At 47.9% G+C, this 24,889-nt stretch overlaps 1 protein-coding gene across 2 annotated transcripts; it reads right to left on the bottom strand.

The window, feature by feature from the left end:
- Window positions 1-42: 42 nt before the first annotated feature.
- Window positions 43-24,271, bottom strand: PHKG1 (phosphorylase kinase catalytic subunit gamma 1). 2 transcript variants are annotated; one of them, XM_054008524.1, is made up of 10 exons: window positions 24,118-24,271; window positions 18,858-18,993; window positions 16,326-16,501; window positions 14,503-14,557; window positions 9,146-9,211; window positions 8,477-8,640; window positions 7,815-7,905; window positions 5,992-6,145; window positions 5,371-5,496; window positions 43-3,913 (listed from the first exon to the last, which is right to left on the bottom strand). In XM_054008524.1, exons 2-10 carry the CDS (start codon window positions 18,938-18,940, stop codon window positions 3,662-3,664), a joined length of 1,167 nt encoding a protein of 388 aa, XP_053864499.1. In that variant the 5' UTR covers window positions 18,941-18,993; window positions 24,118-24,271; the 3' UTR covers window positions 43-3,661. The 2 variants fall into 2 exon arrangements, with proteins under 2 accessions (XP_053864499.1, XP_053864500.1); XM_054008525.1 differs by having other exon boundaries at window positions 24,124-24,271.
- Between the last annotated feature and the right edge of the window lie 618 nt (window positions 24,272-24,889).

Raw genomic sequence — 24,889 nt, 5'->3', positions numbered from 1 at the left:
TGTCCTGTTGTCTCCATTCTTTTTGACTTTTTAAGAAGATGCTGCTGCTCTCTCCCCGTGGGCCCAGTCCTGCAAACACGTACACACGTGAGTAGTCCCAGGGAGACGGATGAGGCTGCCCATGAGTCAACTCTTGCAGCCTTTGCTTAGGCTCTTACATGGCTAAAATTCCCTTTGGAAAAAAACTGGGAGTTTTGCTTGAATAAGGAGTGCAGGACTTGGCACCATAGGAGTAAGAACTACTTGTGTGAGTAAGGGTTGCACTTGTTCCTGCCGGTGACCGAGAGAGACAGGTGTGGGCTGAGTCAGAAACTCCTGAGTTCTAATCCCAGCTCTGACTCAGACACACTTTACATTTGCTACACTACACTCTCTTCCCCCTATAATTCTCCATGGTCACAGCTCCACCTGCACCAGTGTACACTAACCACTGGTGTTTCAATCACGGCTCTGAGCACTGTTCCACAACACAGTGTCTAGAATCACAGAAAGGTAGGGTTGGAAGGGACCTTGAGATCATCTAGTCCAGCCCCCAGCACTGAGGCAGGACCAAGTAAACTTAGACCATCCCTGACCAGTCTTTGTCCAACCTGTTCTTAAAAACTTCCACCACCTCCCTTGGAAGCCTGTTTTGAGAGCTTCACTGTTCTTAGGGTTAGAAAGTTGTATTCACAGTAAATAACCTAAATGTCCCAGGCCCGTGCTAATGACTAGCCTCCACAAACATTCCCAGGGTTGCTATCATCACCCATGCTGCAGTGATGGGAAATTTTAGGAAGCAAGTGCATTGTAGACACAGCCCAGAAGACCTGAGGCTGTCACTTGTGGCCAGATTGTCAAAGATGCAGATGGCATCTAATGGGATTTTTCAGAAACATCCAGGCATCTGATACCTGTTGATTTAATTCCCATTTTAAAATCAAACTTCCATTGGTTTAAAGGCACCTATCTCCATCTCTAAGTGCCTAAATACCTCTGACAATCTGCCCCTTAACCTCAGCTCTACCTCAGTTTCCCTACCTTGAAAATAGGGATAATAAAACATAGTTACCTCACAGGGATAGTGGGAGGATGAATTACTTAGTGTCTGTAAAGCATTTGAATATAAATGCTAAGTATTAAGGCTGAGATTTACAAAAGGGGGTGAGCTAACGGCATTAGACGTCTAACTTCCATTAGGTGCCCAACTCCCACTGGCTGCCAATGCCTTAGGCCCCTTTGCAAATCCCAGCCTAATACTATGTTGCTTGATAGTAAGAATACAATAGGCACCAGCTTAACAATGCAACGTCCCACCAGCTAAGTAAAATGAAGCCTATTTATTGACATGTAAACAGTTTACAAAACCATGTACAGATGCACTGATCAAATAGACATAAATAAACTGAAGCCCTTGACCATTTTGACCAATGTGAGGTCTGTGTATTAGCCCTATATCTTTTAAAATGTTTCCTAAATACACATGCAGTATACAGGTCACCGTTAGCTGCAATGTGCATTTTCCATCACTCCAGGGCTGTTTAAAAACTCAGCCCAAGGTGTAGATGCATAAAATGAATTGCTACTCTTCAACATAGTGCGTTAAAGCTTTGGAAACAAAACATCTGTCACGCTTAAGGCGTCATTTATAGATTGACTGGTTATAATAGCAGTAACTAAGGCTGGCAGGGATAATGGAATCTGTTGGCTAGGAAGAGTGCTATGTGAGATGCTAGTCACCCTTCAGAATATGCCCCATCCATGATGGAAGGAGTCAATCAAGTCCATTAAGATGAAGGCTCTGATTGCTGTTTCACACGTTTTTGCCGTTTGGGGGGTTTGGACAGGTCCACTTTTTCCGACTGACACAAATTTGAGGGTGGTGGTTTTGTCACAGCTTCTCTCTTTATTTTCAGGGTTTGGTGGACAAGCAGGCAGGGAAGGTTTCCTCAGCTTGTATTAAAGGCTGAGTTATAAACTGCCAATTGTACTACAGCCTGGCGGGTGAGGGGGGAAGACATTTTTTCTTAATAGAGTAGAAAATGTGTTAGCCCCAAAGCTAAATGAAGCGAGAGCTCAGTGGATAATACCTAGCCTTTATACAGCACTTTTCATCAGTCGCTCTCAAAGCACCTTACAAGCGAGGTCAGTATCATTAGCCTCATTTTACAGATGGCAAAACAGGCAGTGAACATTCATCTTTGCAGTGCAGCACCCAAACCAGGGTATTGGTGCCCTGAAAGACTTGATTTTCGAAAGTGATGTGGGATAAGCCACCTTACCTTAAGGTTCTGCCGGTGAAGGCTGGGCCCACAAGTTTGGAAATGTGGGTCTCTAATAGCAACATCCGCCTTGTAAAAACAAAGCTTGACCAGCTTCTTCATGTGGTTTTTAACCTCAGTCAATTGAATGTAACTGGTTAGTATTTTGCAAGCGTCCCATTGGTGGAGCTGCTTTCCACACCCCTGTCCCCTTTCCTCCCTGCCTCTCACCTTCACTCCTCCTCTCCCTGAACTTGCTGACATCACAGATTTATTTTTTACCCAGCTCCCCATCTAATTTAGATTCCCTCCAGCTGCTGTGACCCCACTGCTTACCTTGGCCTGATGGTGTTAGATTGTGCCCCAAACTCATTATCTTTGCCTTTACCTTGCCTCTAACAATTCAACGGCCAATCTGCCGTGGTCACAGAACAGGTCGTGCCCACTACCAAATGAAAGCGAGGCTTTGAAACCTCAGGCTGGTCTGGGCCAGACACCGAGGCCCCAATCCGGCAAGTTGCTTCCCAAGGGTGATCCTCTGCGCCCACGTGGAGTTCCACTGACTGCACTGGGGCAGGTGCAAAGGTTTGCCTAGGTGTAAACAGGAGGGCACCAGCAAGAGCGACATGAGCCTGATCGTAGCAAACAGCAATAACAGAAAATATTGCCACCACTGCTGGCGAGGATTTCCCACAGGTGTGAAGGTGCTCGCTCGCATCCTTCTGTTACCACAGCTCGGGGGAGCATGGCCCATCCTGCCAATGAAAGGGTGTGGTTCCTATAGGAGAAGCACTAAGTGTATTCTATTGTTCTTGCATCCTCTATTGGTTCCCTCTGCATTAGAGAGAAGACAGCTGGAGCTGTACCCGAATGCCACAGCTAGGTTTTTGCTTGGGCCCCCATCTTTATTCTTTTTCAAGAATGGCCTCATCTTGGTGACCAATTTTGTGCCTGAAATTCATTCCAGGCCCCTCCCCCCCAAAAACCCATTCCGGTGGAATTAATTTGGGGCACAAATGCTGGCGTTTAAGATGTTCACCTGCCTGATCTGAGGGTATATTTACACACACTGTTAATTACAGCTGCAAAATTAGAGGCCACTTCTAAAAAAAACAGGCCCTTAAATGTCATTTTGTAGGAAAGTTGAATATCGGCCTGGCAAGGCCAAAGCACGGAGGCCTTAAACAGGCAAAACTCATTGAAGTTGGATGGGGCTCTGCAGAGGTTTGTGCACGTGGCGTCTTTTGAAGGCCAAATAAGGATGTCAGGGTTTGGCGCACCCTGGGTTTTAATATTCTCTACTGAGATTTTATTGGGAAAACATAAAGGAGACTGCGGTTAGTTTTTCAGAGCGTCTGCTCGCCTTCGCTCTTACAAACTTAAGCTAAGATGGTGCTGAAGCAGTTTTACTCAGGGCTAAATCAAAATAACGCTTCCTCCGCGGCTAAGCTCAGCAAAATCACCTTTGCAGTGTTCTCAAACAGGGCTGCTCTGTTCTGTGCTTCTCCTTTCTTCACCCAGTGTCCATAGATTCTAAAGGCACAGGCATCGATCAGTTTGCGAACGGGTTTCAGAGCATAGGGGTCTCTCATCATTACCTCCCTGGTAATTGGCTTGACATTCCGATAGTGATGATAGATGCGGACTGATGCCAGAACTGTCAGGCAGATGACCTGAAAGGAAATGTAGCCAGTTCATGTGAAAAGGCAAGTGCTTTGGAAAACTGAAATTAATCAACCGACTATCAATTTAAACTGATTCATTAACATAAGGATGGCCTTAGTGGGTCAAACCAATGGTCCATCTAGCCCAGTATCTTCCTGTCTTCTGACAGTGGCCATTGCCAGATGCTTCAAAGGGAATGAACGGAACATGGCAATTATGAAGTGATCCATCTCCTGTCATCCAGACGACCAACCCCAGCAGCTGGAGCATGGGATTGCATCCCTGATCATCTTGGCTAATAGGTTTGTCAATGCTATCTTCCATGAACTTATCTAATCTTTTTTGAAGCTGGCCTTCACAACATCCCCCGGCAATGAGCTCTACAGGTTGAACATGCTTTGTGTGAAGAAGTGTTTCCTTTTGTTTGTTTTAAACCTGCTGCCAATTAATTGCATTGGGTGACCCCTGGTTCTTGTGTTATGCAAAGGGGTAAATATTTCACTTTCCCCATGCCATTCATGATTATATAGACTATCTTATCCTCCCTTAGTCATCTCTTTTCCAAGCCTAACAGTTCCAGTGTTTTTAATCTCGCCTCATATGGAAGCTGTTTCATACCTTTAATAATGTTTGTTACCCTTCTCTGTATTTTTTCTATTGGGAATCTATTTCTTTCTTGAGATGGGGAGACCAGAACTGCACAAATATTCCAGGTGTGGGCATACCATGGATTTATAGAATGGCATGATATTTGCTATCTTCTATTTATCCCTTGCCTAATGGTTCCTAACGTTCTGTTTGCTTTTTTGACTGCCGCTGCACACTCAGTGGATGATTTCAGAGAACCATCCAAAGTGACTCCAAGATCTCTTTCTTGAGCTCTTTCAGCTACTTTAGACCCCCATCATTTTGTCTGTATAGTTGGGATTATGTTTTCTAATATGCATTCCTCTGCACTTATCAACACCAACTTTCATCTGCCATTTTGTGGCCCAGTCTACCTTTTCCTTGTTTAAATCCCTCTGTGTAACACCCTTCTTCCATTAAGAATTTCAGTGGTAAACCCACTGGGATATATCAAAAAATAAACTACATGGGCACTGCTTTGAAACTGGCCTCCTTCTGGTCATGTATTAAGTACCTGCACTGTATTGTCTCTCTAAAGCACTGATCTACTGGATAGATTCGTTTTGTTTAAGTCCTATTACTTCCTGTGCATTAGAGATGAACCCAAGCTACAAAATTCAGTCCCAAAGTTTGGCCTCCCTAGTTATGGTTTGGGCTCATCTTTAAGAGCCTGATCCTTCACTCTCATTAGCAGTCGAATCAGTGTTGGAGCCGTGGCTATCAACCATGATGAATAAATAATAAACCAGCTGAAGGCTGTATGCGATCTCGCTCCTAACATGTTTGAAATGTCACTGTCAGCCAGTCCTGATGGTAGGATCTAAAAAAACTCTGTTACCTTAAGTTTCCTTAAAGGGCTGAAGTGCCGTACTTCCTCCACGACATATTGCTGGAAGAACGGGTGGGCCAGCGCATCGTTGACTGTGTAGCGCTTCTTAGGATTCACCACCAGGAGCCGGGAAATCTGCAGGAAGGCACAGTCAGACGGATTGGCTCAGATGGACGTGCCCTTCTCTCCTTATTGTTACCCTGTCCCAGGAGCATTCCATCAGGTGTCCCCACTACTGGATTCTTGTCTGTCTTTGGTTCCTCAGGCCTCGAGATTGCATAAGAAGAGCAGGGTCTAGAAATACTTTGAGGGTTATTTATTATTTGTATGACAGTAGAGCCTAAAGGCCCTACCCAAGATTGGGGTGTCATTTCTTTAGGCACTGTACAAACACAGTAAGAAACAGTCCCTACCCCAAAGAGCTTACAGGCTATACTCACAAGACTGATAAAAGGTGGGAGGGGGAAAAAGAGGCACAGAGACTAAGTAACTTGCCCAAGATCACACAGGGCAGAACCAGGAGTAGAATCCTTATGCTACTACTGCATCCACCAGGCCACTCTACCTCACTAGTAAAGCTGGAGAGATTCCCTGTTTCTCCCCTTCCTTCCATGGCAAGTAAGTGCTCACCAGATCTTTGACTGTGTCTGACTGATCATCCCACTCCGGAGAGCTGAACTGGTAATTCCCGCTCATGATCATCCGCAGCATGAGCATCTGCTTCCGGTGCCAGAAGGGTGGCGAGCCAGCCAGCAGGGTGTACATGATCACACCACTACTCCACCTGCCAAAGGCAGAGCAGACCGGTATCAGTCCCCTGGGCACATTCATTAGTATCGCTCATGACAAGGAAGCCGAGACAGGCATCAACTGCAAAATCCTGATCCAGAGCTGCGTGTCAAATGTCTCCGGGGTGCTCGGCTTATTAGACAAATAGGGCCCAGTTACCAAACTGGAGGCCAGAGCAGCGTTCGGGCCTACGCTGGGGTGTTTGAGCCTCACACTCCGTCAAGCTGGGAGAGGGGAGGGTTGGCAGAACAGGCCACACCTGTGAAAAACTGCCTCAGCTGGTAACGAGGAGGGAAGAGTTCCCTCAGGTGGGGCTCATTAGGTTAGGCACATAAGGAGGACGCATGGGTGGGTGAGAGGCTGTGTTGGAGGAGAAACAACCTATGACGACTTCTGTGTGGGAAAGAACAGGAAGCCAGAGTAGATGCTGAGGCAGAAGAGTGGAGTGGCCCTCCTTGCTCACCAGAGCCATTGCTAGCCCAGGGAAGCTGTGAGTTAGAGACTTTTATTCTGGACCTCTTCTGATTTCACTGCTTTAGACTGTGGGGAAGTTCTGGTGGACCATGAGAGAGGGATATTTTGCCTTTCAGGCTTATCACTGGTAAAGCCAGTTAGCCCTGTAGGCCCCCCAGCCCCCTCCTTGTAGTGTAGGAGTCAGCTGTCCGGACTGGACTGCAGTGTAATTCAGGAGTCACCCCCTTACAAGCCTGTGCTGTCAGTGGTGAGTATGCTGGAGTCGCTCTGTCACGGCTGGTCAGCCAGGAATGGGAGAACCTTGCACAGCAAATGTCCTTTGCACACATGAGGCTTGTCAGGTGCCCAGTTTCATTCAGGTGACTCCCCCGAGGAGAGAGCTGAGAAAGCAGTTCAGCTGTCTAGTCATCACATGTCTGTTTACAGTTACTAATCTGCACAGGCCTGGCCTTGCGCCCAATTGAAGTCGATGGCAAAGCTCCCATTGGCTTCACCGGGAATAGGATCAGGCCCTAGAAGAGCATTGTTTTCTGACTGCGCTCTCAGTGGGTGTATAAAACCCAATTTCAGGGCTTGTCAGTGTGAAAAGGCAAAGAACCATTTTGGACACCCAATCGTGCACCGCTCATTATTATTAATGACCGTTAGTGCTTTTCACCTACATAGCACTAAAGCCCAGATTGAATTGAGTGGAAGTTAGGTACCTCAATACCTTTATGGATCTGGACATATGTGTTATTCCCCTTCAAAGCCCCATTCACCTGCCTCACAGGTGTTGTGAGGATTAGTTAGCATGGTTGTTATCCCCCTGGTATAGACAGTTGATGGTAAATAATACTACTTCTTTAGCACTGTATGCTCAAATAATAGGCAAAGATGAGGAAACTGAGGCAGAGAATTTATGTTAGAGCTGGGATTAGAAATCTGATATTCCTGGCTCGCTGTCATATGTGCAGACCATTAGCCCATGTCATTCGCTCTGCGTACTGTATAACCTCTTCACTGACCCCAGCCAGTTGTGGCTGGTATTCAGATCTCTCATCCTTGGAGACTAGTTTGTATGAGCTCCTCTTGCTTTTCCCAGCGTCCAAAAGCATGAGAACTTCAGAAGTAAACCCCATTGCAAAGGGAGGAGATGTTCACTCCAGGTACTAGGAAAGTTTGTCACTACATATGAATGTTCTACTTACATGTCAACTTCCTTTCCATACCCTGGATGGCCCTTATCCATGGAGCACTCTAATATTTCAGGTGCTAGATAACCAGGAGTGCCGCAGATTTCTGCAAGAAAGGGATGGAACTTTTCACTTTAACATCAGTGAATTTGCAGAGGTTTGTACCACCCTGTAACCAGTAAATAGCTATTCATTGAGTGGCTGCTGATGGACAGAATGTTTCCAGTGTGTGTTACATAGCCCTTAACCATGCTTCACTGGTATTTTATCAGGGGAGTCCAATATCGAGTTATAACCTGTAATGTGGGCAAGGAGAAGAGTGACCAAGCCAAACAGCCATTTGTGCCTTTGAATAATCTCATCCCAATGGGTTATGAAACAACTAGTATCTGCAAGTAAGATTGTGATGGGGGAAAGCTAGCATGGGATGTCATTGGAGTGTGTAACTAGGAGCAACTAGTAGAAATCAAGAGAGAAAATTTAGGATGAACTTCCAGAGGAGAAGTCAATATAATGGGAAGTGGTAGAAGCCCCATCGGTTAAGACGCTTAAAGCAAGGCTTGACAAAGTACTGGCGTATAGACTGAAGGAGCAACCCTGCCCTGCCAAGGGGATAGCATAGACAATCTAGAAGGTCTTCTCCTCCTTTGACTGCTGTGATCAAATAATCATCCCACCTTTGAGCTTCTCATCCCTATTCAACTCGCAGGAGAAGCCAAAGTCCATCAGCTTGATGTTCATGTTGTCATCCAGGAGAATGTTCTCCGGCTTCAAGTCTCTGTGGACGATGTTCATGGAATGGAGGTATTGGATCACTTGCAGCAGTGCACGCATGATCTTCCTAGAGGGGATGATAATGGGGTGGGGGAGATAAGTCCTCTTTCAGCCAAGCAACTCCTCCAAAAAGAGATCCCATACCCTCTTCTCCTCTCCCCATAGACAGACTGAGAATGATGGAGACACACTGAGCTCATCCTGCTTCTAGGCAACGGGATGAGCACGGTAGCTCTGAACCCCTGTGTCCAATTCAGTAGCCTGAGAGTGAGCTCTGCCACCTGGCCCGAGGAACAGACACTGGTTGTCCTTATGTTCCATTGAAGCTGGGTGTGGACCAAAAGGGGTCTGTAAGTGCAACCCCTTGCACTCCTGACAAGTTGCCAGCGGAGAACAGCAGTTTTGGGCAAACTCAGGAACTGAAAGGTTTGAAACCTGGGCTGTGAGAGACCCCATTTCAGACCTGGAGACCTTTTGGGGGAGCTTGCAACTAGTGAGTCCAAAGTGCCACTGTTTGTCCAGGTGGAAATGCTGGCAGAACCACTGTGCTGTTCAAGTCTGTCTCACCATACCTGGTTTCCTTCTCACTTAAGGTGACTTTCTCTGTGAGGTAATCAAAGAGCTCTCCTCTCTTCATTCTGTGTTTAGGAAGACAAGGCACTTAAGGATGCTGGCCTTGAGTCACAACCACAATGTAAAACGGCAATAAAATCTTTGGAATCAACCACTACATGTAAAATGCAGTGACAACCCTGGAAAAGGTCTAGGGGGCTCCCTGTTTGTCTCTCGGTGACCTCAAGCAAATCTCAGTATCCCCAACCCCAAGCCTGCAAAAATCAAGTGTCAAGTCTCAAACAATCAAGAGATTTGGCTTTAAAATCATGAGATTTGTAAAACAATAAATGTGGGGTTCTTTTGATTTGCTTTCTGAACATTGAACCCCGTGGGGTCGTGTTTTCAAGCTTTTCTCTGTAACTATGAGGAATCATATTTAAAAAAAAAAAAAATTAAAGCTGGGAGTCTCACATAATCACTTGACTCCAGGAGTTGACGCTTTAAGAAAAACAACAAAGATTATGAGTGTCACAATAAAATCCTGAGAGTTAGTAACACTGAATTCTACTCAATTCACAAGTAAAAGGGAGTAGTTCCCCCCCCCCCAATAATCAGCCCCCTAAGCTCACTCCGAGAGTCACGGTGGGCTCTCTCTGGTTCTTGCATCATCACCAGTAATAAAGATTTTGCAAATGAACTTAGTTAACAATTCCACTGACGCAGGACTAGGAAAGAACCCAGATCCCTCTCCTGGAATTGTTTTTGACTTATTGAGAGGAAGTCCTTTATCTTCGTCACTAAAGAGCTGGTGGATAACAAGCTGCCAGTTCTAAATAATGTTGTTTCTCTTGCCTTTTACACCACAAACATAATATGACGGCACCACAGAGGCACAGTAGGGTCCAAATAACCATAGTTACTGAAAAAACACAACATTCAAGGCATCATTACATATGTATGCTGGGTGCTCTGGTTGGGTTCTGGCAGCTTTTATAACATAGAACACGCTGAGCATCACGAGAGGGCTCACAAACTATCTAAAGGAACACTCCCCTAGTCGTTTACACAACAAATAGTAGTTTTTCTGACCACCCAACACAGTCAAAACTATTTATTTATTGTTTTTTCTGTGTGACTTTTCACCTAGATTCTCAGCCCCTCTGTGACAGAGTGCAGGGTGCAAATGGGTGAGCCTTCACTCTGATCACTCTACTAGTAATTAGTTCTCAAATAGGAAGCTGATGGGGGGGGGGTGTTAATTACTCAATCAGTAATTGAGCCGATTACACATCAGCCCTGGGCTGATAAGAGGTGGCCCAGAGAGGGTGGGGGAGGAGAGAAGGAGAAATGGGACTAGCTGACCCTAGCCAGACAGAGGCTCAGAACAGGGGGTCCTCTGTTACCTTCCAGCTCTGGTGAGCGGGCCATGAGGCAGTTAATATTGTCAATAGGCTGTCATGTAAGGACTGTTTGGTGGTGGGAACACAAAATAAAAAGACACGGGGAAGGCACAACCAAGGGAGTCTGTGCAATTTTTGCGGGGAGAAGACAGGAGTGGGGCCACGCCCCGTGACATCCTCACAAACATGAATCGCGTTATTCCCACTAAACCCCAATGAGGCTGGGAGCCTCAGATGGGGAACTGAGGTCCAAAGCAACTAAAAAGAAATTTAAACTTCTTTTTAGAAGTGCCCTAGAGAAGACAGGAATTTGGTGGCAGATCTCCTGAGTCCCATTTTTACAGTATTGGCTAATCCCACACCCTCCCATGCTCCATTGGAGATGACTCTCTAAGCTGGACAGGGCCGCCCAGAGGCGGGGGGGGGGCAAGTGGGGCAATTTGCCCTGGGCCCCACAGGGGCCCCCCGAGAGTTTTTGGGGCCCCTGGAGCAGGGTCCTTCACTTGCTCCGGGGGCCTCGGAAAACTCTCGCGGGGCCTGGACCCCCGGAGCTTCTTCCGCTCCGGGTCTTCGGCGGCGGGGGGTCCTTCTACTCCAGGACCTGCCGCCGAAGACCCCAGGCTCCCTGAATCCTCTGGGCGGTCCTGAAGCCGGAGCTGCATTCCCTTGTGCCCTGACATCACAAGAGATGCTGTCCAGGCCCAGAAGTTCTTTGGCTGATACAATTAGCTTTTGGAGCCTTCCCACAGGAGACACATGTTTTTGCTTAGACTGCCCCACTGAATGCATTCAGATCCAGGGGCTCTTCTGCTAAGGGTGGCTACGAGGTGTAAGAAGATGGGTTAATGCAGCCACCTCAAAGCAGCGACAGAAAAGCATCTCTCTGCGCTTGTCCCCGCACAAAGTTGCACTGGTTTAACCAAATCGGTGCAACATCACACCCTGAGTTAAATCAGGTCTAAGCCACAGAGCTCGCACCTTTCCCACTCCACTTGGTTACCTTCTAGAGAGCTGGCTGAAAGCACAAGCCCTGACTGATCAGAAGTTGAAGCATTACACAAGGCACAGATCGTTCTGGGGATGCAGACAGGGCCAAATGTATAAATAGACTCCAGGATCTATGACAGACCTCACCAAAGGTTACAGGGAAACCTGAGCAACCCCGCTCGCTCCCACAAGGGGGGAAGGAGGGAGGGCTGCCTGTGCAGACAGCCTGTATTGGCAGGGGAGGCTGCTGCCTTAGCAGTGAAGAGAATGTTCTTGGGCATGCAGCGTTGAGTCCTGGCAGAGTCGGATACGTTGCAAAGTGCTGCTGGGTGCCTGGTGGTTTTTTGGGCTTGTGTGAAATTCCATTCACAAACGCCCTTTTGCAACGGTTACTGGAACAGAGGCCACCTGCTTGGTGTCTGCTGACGGGAGATTGACGCTCACTTCTCATTTAGCCAGCCGGCTCGGTGGGTGTACACAGGGAAGGCCCTGAGAGAAGGGGATGAAGAACTGTAAGTGGGAATGGGGACACCAGCTGAACCAGCATCATAGCCAGCAAAGACTGGGGGGAGGGATAGCTCAGTGTTTTGAGCATTGGCCTGCTAAACCCAGGGTTGTGGGTTCAATCCTTGAGGGGGCCACTTAGGGATCTGGGGCAAAAATCAGTACTTGGTCCTGCTAGTGAAGGGGGCTGGACTTGATGACCTTTCAAGGTCCCTTCCAGTTCTAGGAGATAGGATATCTCCATTAATAATAAGAAAGACACCTTCACTCTGAGGGCCACGTGAGGTCTCACCATGCCCTTCCTGGCTACCTTTCTCCCCTCAGTTAGATCCAGGGATTTCCTGTTTATCACCTGCCATGCTGAGGGAGTACTGGAGGGTGCCCTCCATAAAAGGGATGTTCCCCCCTCTCAACCAGACTGTTGTGACCTTTAATGTGGCAGGAAGGCAAACTCAAGGGCCATGTTCTTCGTAATCCTGGATAAGCAACCACCCACAACCCAAGGGCACAGCGTGGGAAACAGGAAGCGGGGCACTTGTTTCCACCTCGGCTACAGGCTTGGGACGTGACTCTGGGCAAGTCTCTTACCCTCTCTCTTCCCCCAGCTGTAAAGTGAGGGTGACGCTATTTCCCAGCCTCACGGGGGCAGTGAGATTAGTGCACTTGGCTTGTAAAGCTCTTGGAGAGCCTCAGATGGAGGATGCTAGGGAAGTGCAAAATGTTATCGTGTTTCTCTCTGTCATTGACTATGCATTTCACCTCCTCCCGGTGACCGCTCTGGCGATTGATTTGCCTCTGGACGGGACCGCAGGAACCATAGGTGCTGAGTTATATGGGCCCGTGGTGCCCGGGCTCCACCAATATTCAGGAACGGGGGCCTGGCTCCACCAGTGTTTGGGCTTATATTTTCAGAGCCATCCCGTCCTTAGGACAGACTGAGGCAACTTCCCTGGGCTCTGCACTTCAGGGGGACGCAGGGTCCAGGGCAGCATGGGGCACTAGTGGGGGGCCTAGCGCCGGCAGCAGTGAGCGACCCAGCCCCAGCCTGCCCTGCTCTGCTCCGCCTCTTCCTGCCCCCGCTCTGTCCCCATCCCACCCCCACTCCACCCTTTCCCCAAGTCCCCGCCCCTGCCCTGCCTCTTCCCGCCCCTGCTCCACCTCTTCGCGTCCCTGCTCTGCCCCTCCCCACCCCCATTCCACCCCTTTGCCAAGTGCCAGCCCCGCCTCTTTCTGGATTTCGCCCCCTCCCCTGAGCGACACTGGGAGCCGGCGGGATGGGGCGGAGCGGGCTGGGACCCAGTTGCTCGCTGCTGCAGGCACCAGGCCCCCCGCTAACCCCTCAGGCCGTCCTGGACCCTACGTTCCACTGAAGCGCGGGGCCCCCCAAAGTGCAGGGCCCAGGGCAGTTGGCCCGGTCCGTCCTATGGACGGGACAGCTCTGCTTAGACCCGTTCTGGGCACCACCAAAAATTATACAAATCTGGCACCCATGGCAGGAACAGCTACATTTAAAAAAAAAAAAAAAATCCCACCTTCAACTCCTCTTTTGCCTTGTGCCGCATTCCTAACCTCACACTGCTTGGCACCAGCTACTTGATAGAACAACTTTCCCTCTGCCAGCTGAAGCCAGCTGTCTGTGCATGGGTGGTTGAGCGCCTGAGAAACCTGCAGGGATCTGCGTCGATTGCGTAGTTCTTTTGGCAGCTTCATGTGCCTCTGTTTTCGAGCTGGATCCAAACCAGAATCCCAGCTCGATCAGCCAGAGTTTGAGGGTGTTCGAGTCAGACCAGATCAGGCGCTTGGGAGGCTTTCTGCACTGGTTGCTTGGTTCATACAGAAAAGTACACGTCACCTGGTTTCTGTTATGGAAGATCACCTCCATTGACCAGCCAGAACCTTCCAAGATGTTGAGGTTTAGAGGTAATTGCTGGCAGTTACTTCTCCCCACAACACCCAACTCTCCTGTGCCTGACTATGAACTAGGTGCTGAGGTGACTGGGTGCCTTCTGCTCCCATGAAGGTCACTCTGCAGGAGCCATGCAACACCTGGCTGTACTGGGTCCTAAACAGAGCGGAGCTCAGTTAGTGATTGGCGGGGAGACCACCAAGGAAATCTCCTCTGGACTCGCTGCCAGGAGAGGGGATCAGGCCAGGAATAGCTCAGAGTGCCAGCCTGTTACTTGTCTTGCATGTTTTTAAAGCCAGCCCTGCATGTTATCAGGCTAAGGATGATCTGTTGCGGTATGGGGCCCACTCCTTTATGGTCTCAACTTCAGTTTGGTATGGCGACCACTAATAGGAAAATCTATAAATCCCAGGGGGCAGATTTTGCTGTCGGATACATTACTGTAAACCCCATTGACTTCAGTAAGGATTGAATGGGTATCACTGAACAGACCGTGCCCCCACTGATCAGACAGACAGGAGGACAACCCCCTCCCCCAAAAAGCAAACAAACAAACAAAACAACAGATGGTACTTACAGGTCAAACACCAAGAAGAAAAAGGTGTGAGATTCATAACTATCCTTCAGCTGAACTGCAATAAAACATATCAACTATCATGACAGTGCTGTAACTTACACAGGGCTCTATGTACGTGCAGTCAGACATGTTCCCTGCCCCAAAGAGACTCTAATCCACTGACTCCTTAAGGATGAAAATGTGAGCTCATCTCAGAGCTCCCCAATCCTGGAAGGTGGCTGGGTGCTCTAGGCTTTCACTGAGCTCAGGGGGAGCTCAGTGTGCATGACACATTGCAGGAGTCACCCAGCACCTTGCTGGATTGGGTCCTGAGTTGAGCTTGGTTCATCTTTGGCTGGGACACCACCAAGGAAAACCCAGTGCTGCAGTACACAGTGTGGGTGAATCAGAGAGGAGGCAATGGCCCAACACGGTTAGGGACCACTGGGCTACTAGAGGCCTCCCCTTTCAGATGAGATGCAAGCCAAAGTCCTGGCTAGCTGTGCTCACCCCCTGGCACCAAAGGGTATGTCCTCACAGTGGCCAAATACCTCTTGGGGAAATTACATTCTGCCTCCCTACAGACCACAGAATTCCTGAATGGCTCTTCCTCCCCCTTCCCCAAGCAGAGTGGAAAAATGAGACAGTTGTTGTTGACACCAATGCCAGCTTTGCTACCTAAAACTTCTGGCAGTAGGACTGCATCCTGGCCCTGCAGGGAAATCGATGCTAGCTACACCCCTTGTTCCTTCCTATAGCCCTTTCTCTGGTCAGATCCTCTAATGGCACTGCACTGAAAGGGACTTCCTGGAATCATATGAAGAGAAACTAACCAATCCCAGGAATCAGCAAATCCCATTTCCTAGAATACCTTCATCAGGCAGAACTGGAAACCTCGTCTGGGAGGTCACAGCCTGTGCTTTTCAGAAGAGCTGAGTCATTAACAAGTGAAACACACAACACCAGAGGTGTCAGGGCAGAATTTCAGGCTCCACATATGGTACTCGAGCCTGCAAACCAAAGCCAAGGTCCTGAGGAATCAAATGTGAACACAGCAGGCTCTGAAATGAGATGCTTGCCCTGTGTCAATTTGCAGGTTTTAGCCACCCACAGGACTTGTCTATACTTAGAATGCTGCATCTGTATGCTGTAGCCCTGAGTGAAGACGCTACCTACACCGACGGGGAGAGCTTCTCCCATCAGCATAGGCCTCCACCTCCTGAAAAGGTGATAGCTACGTCGACGGGAGAAGTTGTCTACACCAGCGGTTAGATCAATCTAACTATGTCATTTGGGGATGTGGATTTTCATAGTTATACCAACATAAGCTTGTAGTGTAGACCAACAAGCCACACTCTTTGCCCTGAAGCAGAAATCTTCACGGATCACAGATAGCGTCTGTCAACACAGCGATTCCCCACTAAGAGCCCTGACGTCCGTGAGCTTTGGCTCTGGGGCCTAACACCACATCTAGTCTGTCTTCCCCAGCTGCAGGTTCCATGGAGCGTTGGGATCTTGCTTCTAGCAGGTGCTGTGCTCTGTCCAGCAATGCTGACTGGGATCATTATGGGTCTGGAGGAAGCAGTGAGTGGCAGAAGGGCTTGCGAGGGCCCTGCTCATCTAGGATTTGAGCCAACTCCCAGCAAGATATCGCTATCAGACACCATCAGGTGGGCATCCACAGAAGATGGATCCTTTCCCTGTAGGGATTTCAGCTCAAGGAGCCAAAGGGGTTAATCAAAATCTGAAAACTCTTGTGAATACCTAGAACAGAAAATGGGGTGGGAAAAGCCACTGATCAATTTGTTACCCAGGTGCCCAGTGATACTAATGCTTTGACTTACTGATATTGGGATGTCCTGAGACCTTCCGAAGGATGTCTATCTCCTTGATAGTGGCTTTCCTCAGCTCCTGGACCTCCTCTGGGGATAAATTACCAGCTGTGATGTCTATAATCTTAACTGCATACTCTTGGCTGGTGGGTTTGTGAATGCACCGACGAACCACGCTGCTTACCCCTCTGCCAGGACCAAGACAAAGAAAAGATTGGAATAGGAGGAAAATTTCTAGCCAGTTTCACTTCCTGGTGCTCATGCACTAGCACCGTGCTGACAGGATGAGGTAAGGGAGTTTGGGTCAATGGAAAATGCAGTGGGACTCCCACATGTTAGTTTGACTCCCCAAGATGCTGCTGTGGACCCTATCTAGTATCTGCAAATAGAATCCTAGAAATATAGGGCTGAAAGGGACCTTAAGAAGTCAAGTCCAGCTCCCTGCGCTGAGGCAGAACCAAGTAAACCTAGACTGTCCCTGACAGATATTTGTCCAACCCGCTCTTAAAAACCACCTGTGATACGGATTCAACGATCTCCCTTGCAAGCCTATTCCAGAGTTTAACTCCCCTTAGAGTTAGAAAGTTTTTCCTAATATCTAACCTAAATCTCCCTGCTGCAGATTAAGCCCATTACTACTTCTCCTGCCTTCTGTGGACATGGAGCACAATTGATCACCGTCTTCTTTATAATACCCATTAACATATTTGAAGACTATTAGTGGTCATCTTTTCTCGAGACTAAACATGTTTGGGGTTTTGTTTTTTTTAACCTTTCCTCATAGATCAGGTTTTCTAAATCTTTTACCATTTTTGTTCCTCTCCTCTGGACTCTCTCCAATTTGTCCACATCTTTCCTAAAGTGTGGCACCCAGAATTGGACACTGTAGTCCAGGTGAGGCCCCACTAGTGCTGAGTAGAGTAGGACAATTATCTCCTGTGCCTTACATACATGACTTCCATTAAATAGAGGACCTGCACTTTCCTTCATCTTTCACCTAATGTCTTTAAAGAACCATTTCTTACACCTAGCAATGAACATAAAAGGCAGTAACTCATTCGGTGCCTTGGCCTTTCTGATTTTGTCCCTACATGTTTGCGCTGTTTTTTTGTACACTTCCTTAGCATTTCATCCATGTTTCCACTTTTGATCGGATTTCTTTTTGGATTTTTCACATCATTAAAGAGCTCCTGATGAAGCATATTGACCTCTTCCTATCTTTCCTAACAGGGGCATGCACAAGGATGGGGGGGGAAGCCGGGGCACAGCCCCCCTCAGTAATCTACTGGGGGCACAGAATTCCTCCAGCTCTGGGGCCATGGTGGCGAGCTCCTCCCAGCCCCAGGGCTGAGGGGAGAAGAGCAAACAGAACGTTCCCCCCTCCCCAAAAAAGAGGTCAAAGTTAGATTTCTGCATATGCCCCTGTTTTCTATATATACTGAAAATATGTCCTTATAGTTTGCATTAAGGTATCACTCCTCTGGAAACAGTTTTCTGCCAGACCAGAGATCTGAGCTAAATGAAGATTTAACAGAAAAAGGAGAACGGGGGGGAGAGGGGGAAGTGCTTTGTTTGGGGGTTCACTTCAAAGGTTCATTTGAACTCTAACTGGGAGCCAGGGACAGCACTCTGGCATCCTGCTCTTGAGGAGGAAATCAGGCAGTGAGATTGTATTCATGAGCACAGGATCCCAGCCTGTCCTGGTAGGAAATGCTGCAAGGAAGCTTTCCTCAGAAACTGCTTTAGAAAAGGATTTTGTTAAGTGTAGACTCTCAGAAGCGTGCTGTACCGTTTTTGTTTTACGTATAACCATTTCTGTTTCCATTATCCTTCCCCAGTATCATTTGAATCTTTGATAATAATCGTAAGATTGTTTCACTATCCATATATGCTGTGGTGTTACAAAGGACCTGAATCTGAATTGTACCAATCAAGCTGTGGGTACACTGTTCCCTGGGGAACAGTGAACCTGATAGTTACTGAGAGCATCCAGTGACAGGGGCTGGACTCTACAGGGGAGCACTTCAGAGTTGCAAGGCAAAGTAAGGGCCGGCAAAGCTCTGAGGAGATTGTTTGGGTGGCTAACAGACTGCAGTGTTCGGGAGCTGACACCCAGTTTAGTCCTAGCAAGGCTCTCTGTTGCTGAGGGAGAGGGGTAACACAGTGACTAACTGTCCTGGGCACCTCGAGAAAGTGCTAGTAACGTAACGCCTCTGCACAAAATGATAGCAGGAGGTTTTTTTTATCAGATGAGGTGTCTTCCAGCAGTTTTTGCCCTAAACAGTCAGGCTGGTTCTCATTCTTACGCAGCTGTATAATTCTTCTCCAGAAGTAGCCACATCTCAGTATTCTTGGACAGCTTTGTGAATATACTTGGGGATGAAAGGTACTATATCATTGTTTGTACATGGGACGATAGGACTCAATACTTTCTCACACGGAGTCCTATTCAAATCAGTGGGACTAATTGTGTGAATAATGCAAACAGGTTTTGGCAATTCTGTCTACAAACAACTGGCCCATCGTTAAGAAACCCCACTTTACCTGCCCAGAATTTCCTTCGGGTCATAATTCTGATAAAATTCCTGGGCCGAATGCCAGTCTGGTAGCTCCTCCTCCTTGGTCATGTTTGGATCCTCACTGCGCCCACTCTAAAGTCTTGCTTCAAGGTAACGAATAGCTAAAACAAGAAAAAAAGCAACTAAATAGTACCATGGCTGTCTTTGTTTCCTCTAACCAGCCCTCTAGTCTCCAGGGCTAAAAATGGACCTGCACCTCTGTATTATTGGATTTCCACTTGTCTGTCTTGTATTTGGAGTCCTGATGTCTGATAGATCTTAGAACTAAAAACAGAGACCCAGACCCTCAAAGGCACTGAAGTTCCTAACTGCCACTGAAATAAATGGGAGTTAGGAGCCTGCTTGCCTCTGAGGGTCTGGTCCAGAATCCAAACAAAATTGTATTTGTCACTGTCCCAGGTCCATTCATTCGCCATATGTGCGCACACCAGTGCTGATGAGATGGCATGCTGCAGTGCTCATGGGAGTTGGCCTTGTTTCTGCTTCCTTCTAAAGTCAGGAAAAGGTCAGGGTGGGCAATAGAAGGGGAAGAAATGAAAGGGAGTATTTCACTGTTGGGGAATGTCCTATTCTATGCCAGATTCAAATCCCACTGAAGTTATGGAAACATGCCACTGACTTCAATGGACCAAAGTGTCTCACAAGCTTGGGCCCCCCCATCCTGCTGGTAGAAACAGCCGTCCTGCACTCAAGCAGCGCCAATTAGGCCCACCTGCAGAACATGCACCACCTGGAGAAGACGAGCTTAAGCAGGTGAAATTGGCCACAGAAGAGGGGGGAAAGCTTACCCAGGTGTAGGAAGATTGCCAGCGAGCTCCAGTAGCAAGACTGCCCTGTCTGAGGCAGTAGCCAGCCTTTCCTCCCCCTCCGGTTGGGGGACACTATGAGCCTGATGTGAGCAAGGGACCCTGTAGATCTGCTTCCTGCCTGTGACAGGACCTAGGAAGCACCTGCAGGGACTACAGACAAGTGAACTGTAGTTGGACTCTTAAAAGACCCCAAGAGTGAGCTGAACTCTTGCCAGGAACAGTGAGATTGGCCAGGGGTGGCGGCTTCCGTAGGGGACCCAGGAGCAAGAGACCTAACAAGACTACAGTTGAGCCCAGGTTGCGGGTCAGCTGATGACAGGGCCTCTATTTTTGGAGTTCCCGTCTTCAGCTGCCTTAGAAGGGCCTTCAGAAAGCGCTGAGCACCCACCCTCTGAAAATCAGGCTACTTTAAGGTGTCACAAGTTGGGGCCACCAAACTTGTCTGCAGGTTCGGCCGATCGCAGCTCCCATTGGCCATGGTTCGCCGTTCTCGGCCAATGGGAGCTGCAGGAAGTGGCACGGGCCGAGGGACGTGCTGGCCGCCGCTTCCCGCAGCCCCCATTGGCCTGGAGCGGCGAACCACAGCCACTGGGAGCTGCAATCGGCCGAACCTGCAGACGCAGCAGGTAAACAAACTGGCCTGGCCTGCCAGGGACTTACCTTGAACGAGCCACGCCCCTAGTTTGGGGCCACTGTGATAAAGGGCCCTGATTTTCAGAGAGCGGGTGACTGGTGTTCTCTGAAAACCAGGCCTTTTGGAATATTTAACGCTAGGCAACCCGAATCAATAGAAATCTTTGGCTTATTTATCAGGATCCTTTTGCAATAGACTATAGCACGTCAACAAGACTGGCCAATGGCTATTTCTGAGCCCTTCTCTCCCCCGCCATAATGATACATTATTGTCAGCTTTTCAACTGAAACATTAAGAGTCACAAAACTGTCTCAAGTGTTTGGATTTTTTAAAATCCGTTAAAAAATAAAAATAAAAATGACTCTCGGTGAAAGAAAAAAACCCACCCAAATACAGTTTTAGGTCTGGATGACATCTGAGCTGCTGCTTCTGCTAGGAGGATATTCTGCTGATCAGCATAAACTTTAGTTATGCTAAATAGAGACATTCAGATCTGTCCTTCTCCCACGAGGCTCCGTGTTATGAAGCACTGTGCTTGCAGCAGATCGGTTTCATAAGGTCAGGGTTTGGATAACACGCTCTGTGTTTCTAAGACGCCCAGTATCATCACTGTGGAATACAGCAGTTTTGAAACCAAGTTTCCAAGAGTCCATTCAGCACCTGCACACTTAGGGCCTGATCCTAGGGGGAGTTAAGGGTGCTCAGAATCTCCCTGGAGACATTCAGTGCTTACTTACAAACTCTTTTCTGTTTCTTTTTGTGTGTGCGTGCATGTGCGGGGGGAGCAGGGTGGTTGAAGTCGCTGCTTCTGTTGAAGTCAGTGGCTAAGATTGCCAACAGTCCCTTATTACAAGGGATGTCTCTTATGTTTTCCTCTCTGTACAACACTGGTAGTTGCTGAGTGCTGCAAAAAAGCAGCAAGAAATACCCCGGCGAATGTAGGTGAGTGCTGCTTATTATTTAATAATGATAATATCAAGAGGAAGGGCAGTGCGGGTGTAACACCGACAGACCCCGGTCGTTGGCTGGCGGGATGGAGCCTGGGACCTCTGGAGCTAAATGAATGACCCTCTACTGCATGAGCTAAAAGCCATATGGCTGTTAGCTAAGGTTGTAGCTGAGTCATTAATCTCTCAGTGGTCTCAGTACTACTACATGGGACAGAGCCCGCACCCAGGAGGGTTGTGGGTTACACAAGGTACTAAGAAAACAGTCCCTTATTTTTTAAATACAACGTTGGCAATGCTACGCTCTCTTGGCTGCAAAGAAAGTAGGGTCAGGCCCTAACTTTCACAGATGGCCTTGTTTGTTTGGTACCCCAGTTTAGACACCTCTAGGGACAGGAACTGAACTCCCACAGTGCTCCTTGCTGACCTGGCCTTCTTGAAATTCTCCAGCCATTGTGTGCGTGCTGAGCACCACTGGAAAAAACAGGCTTCTAACATAAGCCATTTAGCATTAGCGGTTTCTTTTGTAAACGTGCCAGAAAGCTTTGGAGGGGCTGTTCACCAAGTTTATTTCATGGCCAGTTGCAGTTGGCCAGAAAGTCCCAGTGCTGCAATTTTGCCTCCACATTGTCTTTTTGTTTGACCTATCAGTCACAGGATGATTCTGCTACAATACCTACAGGTGTGCTTTCATTTCTCTGCAATGCATTCAGATCATGTCCTCAAATGGTGTCTGTCTTGGCCTGGTTCTTAGAAACAAAATGCTCTTCTTGAAGGTCTTCAGTCTTGACCTATGCTCCATTCTGAGTCACTTAATATCAGTCTAGCTTATTTATATCAGTGCTAAGGGCTGGATGCTCTTCCTTATTTAACTAACACAAACCAATTTCAATCAATTAACTTAGGGCCATTGAATTTATAAAGAGCAGCCTATAAGCCCTTTCAGCTGCTGGAGATAACGTAAACGTTAGAAAGTGCACAAGCATTATATAAACCAATCGCTAAGGCAAGACAGAGGGGATATTTTAAATAAGGGGGAGGATCAGACGGAGAAAAGAGAACACCAGCACACCTCTGACAAAGTGGCCTCAAGAGGGCATGTGGATTTGGCTTGTTTTTAAGGGGGAAATTGAGGCAGGTATACAGGGGGAGTGAATCCCCCACTCATAGCAAAAGCTCACTGTCTACTGAGCTCAGCTGCAAGGGTGGCACCTGGCAAGGCAGGTGGTGTTAGGGCACATACACCCACCACACGGCCTCTCTCATGGTCATGTCTTGTCCCACCACATGAGGTGCTGAGGGCCCTCTACTGCTACACCAAGCTGAAGTGCTCAACACCTTGCAGGCTGGGGTCCTAAGGGCTTTTAAAATCTTAAGGGCCTGATTGGAGGACTTCAGTGGGAGCTGAGAATGCTCTGTACCTCCTGGGAGACGCTCAGCACCTTGCAAGATCAGACCTTTAAGGTCTTTTTTTTTTTGGTCTAATTTTTTTTTGGGAAAAGACCTAGATTTGGAGTTCTCTTCAGCGGGAGGGCTCCCATAGACTCCAATGGATACAGCAAGCTGCAGCCTAACAGAGCTTGCTTAAAATCCACTGGCCCCCTTTATAGACAGCTGTTGTAAAGAACTAACAACAGGAGAGTCCAGTATTGGTCCTGTAAAAGGAGACTTCTTTATTAGGGTAATATTACTCTTTAATTAGAGAAGGAAAATTGATTATCTCAGCATGGATAAACCTAGACATCTGCACCAAGTCTGCATTTCATATTATCCCCATATCATGTATTTTGAAACGTTGAGAGCCTGAAATAACTGATTGGCCACCCCTGGTTTAATGTATACACACTTACTGACCCTCGGAGCCACATACGATAATCGTCATAACCTCGAGAGCTGGGCATGCCTGCCAGGGCTCGGAGCTTCTGCCCTGCGGCGGGGTGGTGGAGCTTGGAGCTTCTGCCCTGCAGTGGGGTGGTGGAGCTTGGAGCTTCTGCCCTGCGGCAGGGTGGTGGGGCTTGGGGCTTCTGCCCCATGGGAGGTGCCTGCCAAGGCTCAGGGCCCTTGCAGGTGCGCCCCATAGGGCTGAAGCCCCAAACCCCACCACCCCGCTGCAGGGCAGAAACCCCGAACTCCCCATCCCTGGCAATCTGTTGGACTGAGGAGGGGAGGGACATGGTGGGCTCCAGGAGCCGCACTTGTAACTGTAAAACAGCCTCATGTGGCTCGCAAGCCATCATTTGGCCACCCCATATTAAACCCTAAAGAATATAGCAGATACAGGACTAGCATCTCTCTGAACTGTTAGTACCAGTCTTTCTACTCTTGATTCACCCTTTAAATTAACATACTTGGTAAAAGGATAAAGCTCAATATTGCAGAATAATGGGCCAAATTCTACTTTGACACCAGTGCAGTAAATGGAGTCATTAAAGTTACACTGCTATAATATTGTAATGACAGTAGAATTGGACACAATCTATTCCAAAGGCCTGATTAGACAATATACTTTTATTTCAGAAATCTTGCTGGTTTTAGCATTCACTAGTGGATTTGAGAGAGGCTTTCAACTCCAGCAAGATTACATAATTACCTCTGTGGTACCAAAAGGACCCACCATGCCACAGGCACATAAGAAAACAAGGATCTCTGCCTTACAACTGAGAAGGATTTATGGTGATCACTTGTACGGTGTTATATAAAACATCACAACATACCAATGGTTTGTAGCTCTAAGCTGTTGCTTCATACGCTCCCCCCCCCCCCTTTATAGATGTACTCCTACTGCTTGTTTCCTTTAAAGAGAGCTGTTTCTAGTCACAGCAGGTCCCTACTTACCATTACCTCTTTGCAGATTCTGCCTTCCACTTTCAGCCCAAATTTTCCTGGAGCAGCGATTAGGGATCAAATTACTGCCACAAAAGTCAAAACGAACTTGAACACTAAGGGTCTGAGACTCAGACCACTTTGAGTCCCACAATAACAACCCAGCCTTCAGCACGGCTGCTAACTCATTGCAGGTCAGCGCCCGTGTGAGGGCTGCAAAGCCAAAAATAAATTGCAGTGCGACTTGGAAGCAATGCCAGAGCCTCAGGCATGAGCGTACATCGCCACAACATTCATTTAATTTCTGCTTAGGAGCGGCAGGTCAGGGAAAGCAACATGAATGGCCCTATTTTGAAGGGATCAGAAACCATTCAATAGGTAGCAGTGCTTTCCTGGTATTACTGAATGGTAATAGCAGGCTGAGTAGTTTCTTGTAAGTGATCAGTATTTTTTCTAAGCATTTGGAGCCAATTCACAGCTGTTATTAGGTAAGATTTTATGGGATTCAGGCACAGAGCACAGAAAGGACTTGTAACCCCAGCATGGATATTTCTGAAGTGCAGTCAGAGGAGTGGGAGGTAATTAAGCTAAAGTCAATTTGGTAAGAGTAGTAACAAGGTGAGAAGGCAGAAGCCCCATCTTCACCACCTTTGTCCTTCATGCTCGCTCCCCTCTCTGAGCGCTGAACATGTACGTTAATATATATACTCAATAATAACGTGGAGAGGGTTCTTTGACCCCCTTGTACTCCTGTTCTCCATCCCTGAAGTGGGTCATCTGCCAG

This window comes from Malaclemys terrapin, chromosome 18 (genome assembly GCF_027887155.1).
Source record: "Malaclemys terrapin pileata isolate rMalTer1 chromosome 18, rMalTer1.hap1, whole genome shotgun sequence".
NCBI lineage: Eukaryota > Metazoa > Chordata > Testudines > Emydidae > Malaclemys > Malaclemys terrapin.
The sequence above is the reverse complement of the archived record's forward strand: the minus strand, read 5'-3'. Positions and strand labels throughout refer to the sequence as shown.

Bases quoted from the DNA above. Each gene is read 5' to 3' on its own strand.
- PHKG1 (XM_054008524.1), bottom strand. From the start codon at position 18,940: ATGACCAAGGAGGAGGAGCTACCAGACTGGCATTCGGCCCAGGAATTT. The intron at 14,558-16,325 runs GTAAGTCAAAGC...GTTTTATTGCAG, and splicing joins CTCAGGACATCCCAATATCA to TTCAGCTGAAGGATAGTTAT. The intron at 6,146-7,814 runs GTAAGTAGAACA...TGCCTTTGGCAG, and splicing joins TATGGAAAGGAAGTTGACAT to GTGGAGTAGTGGTGTGATCA.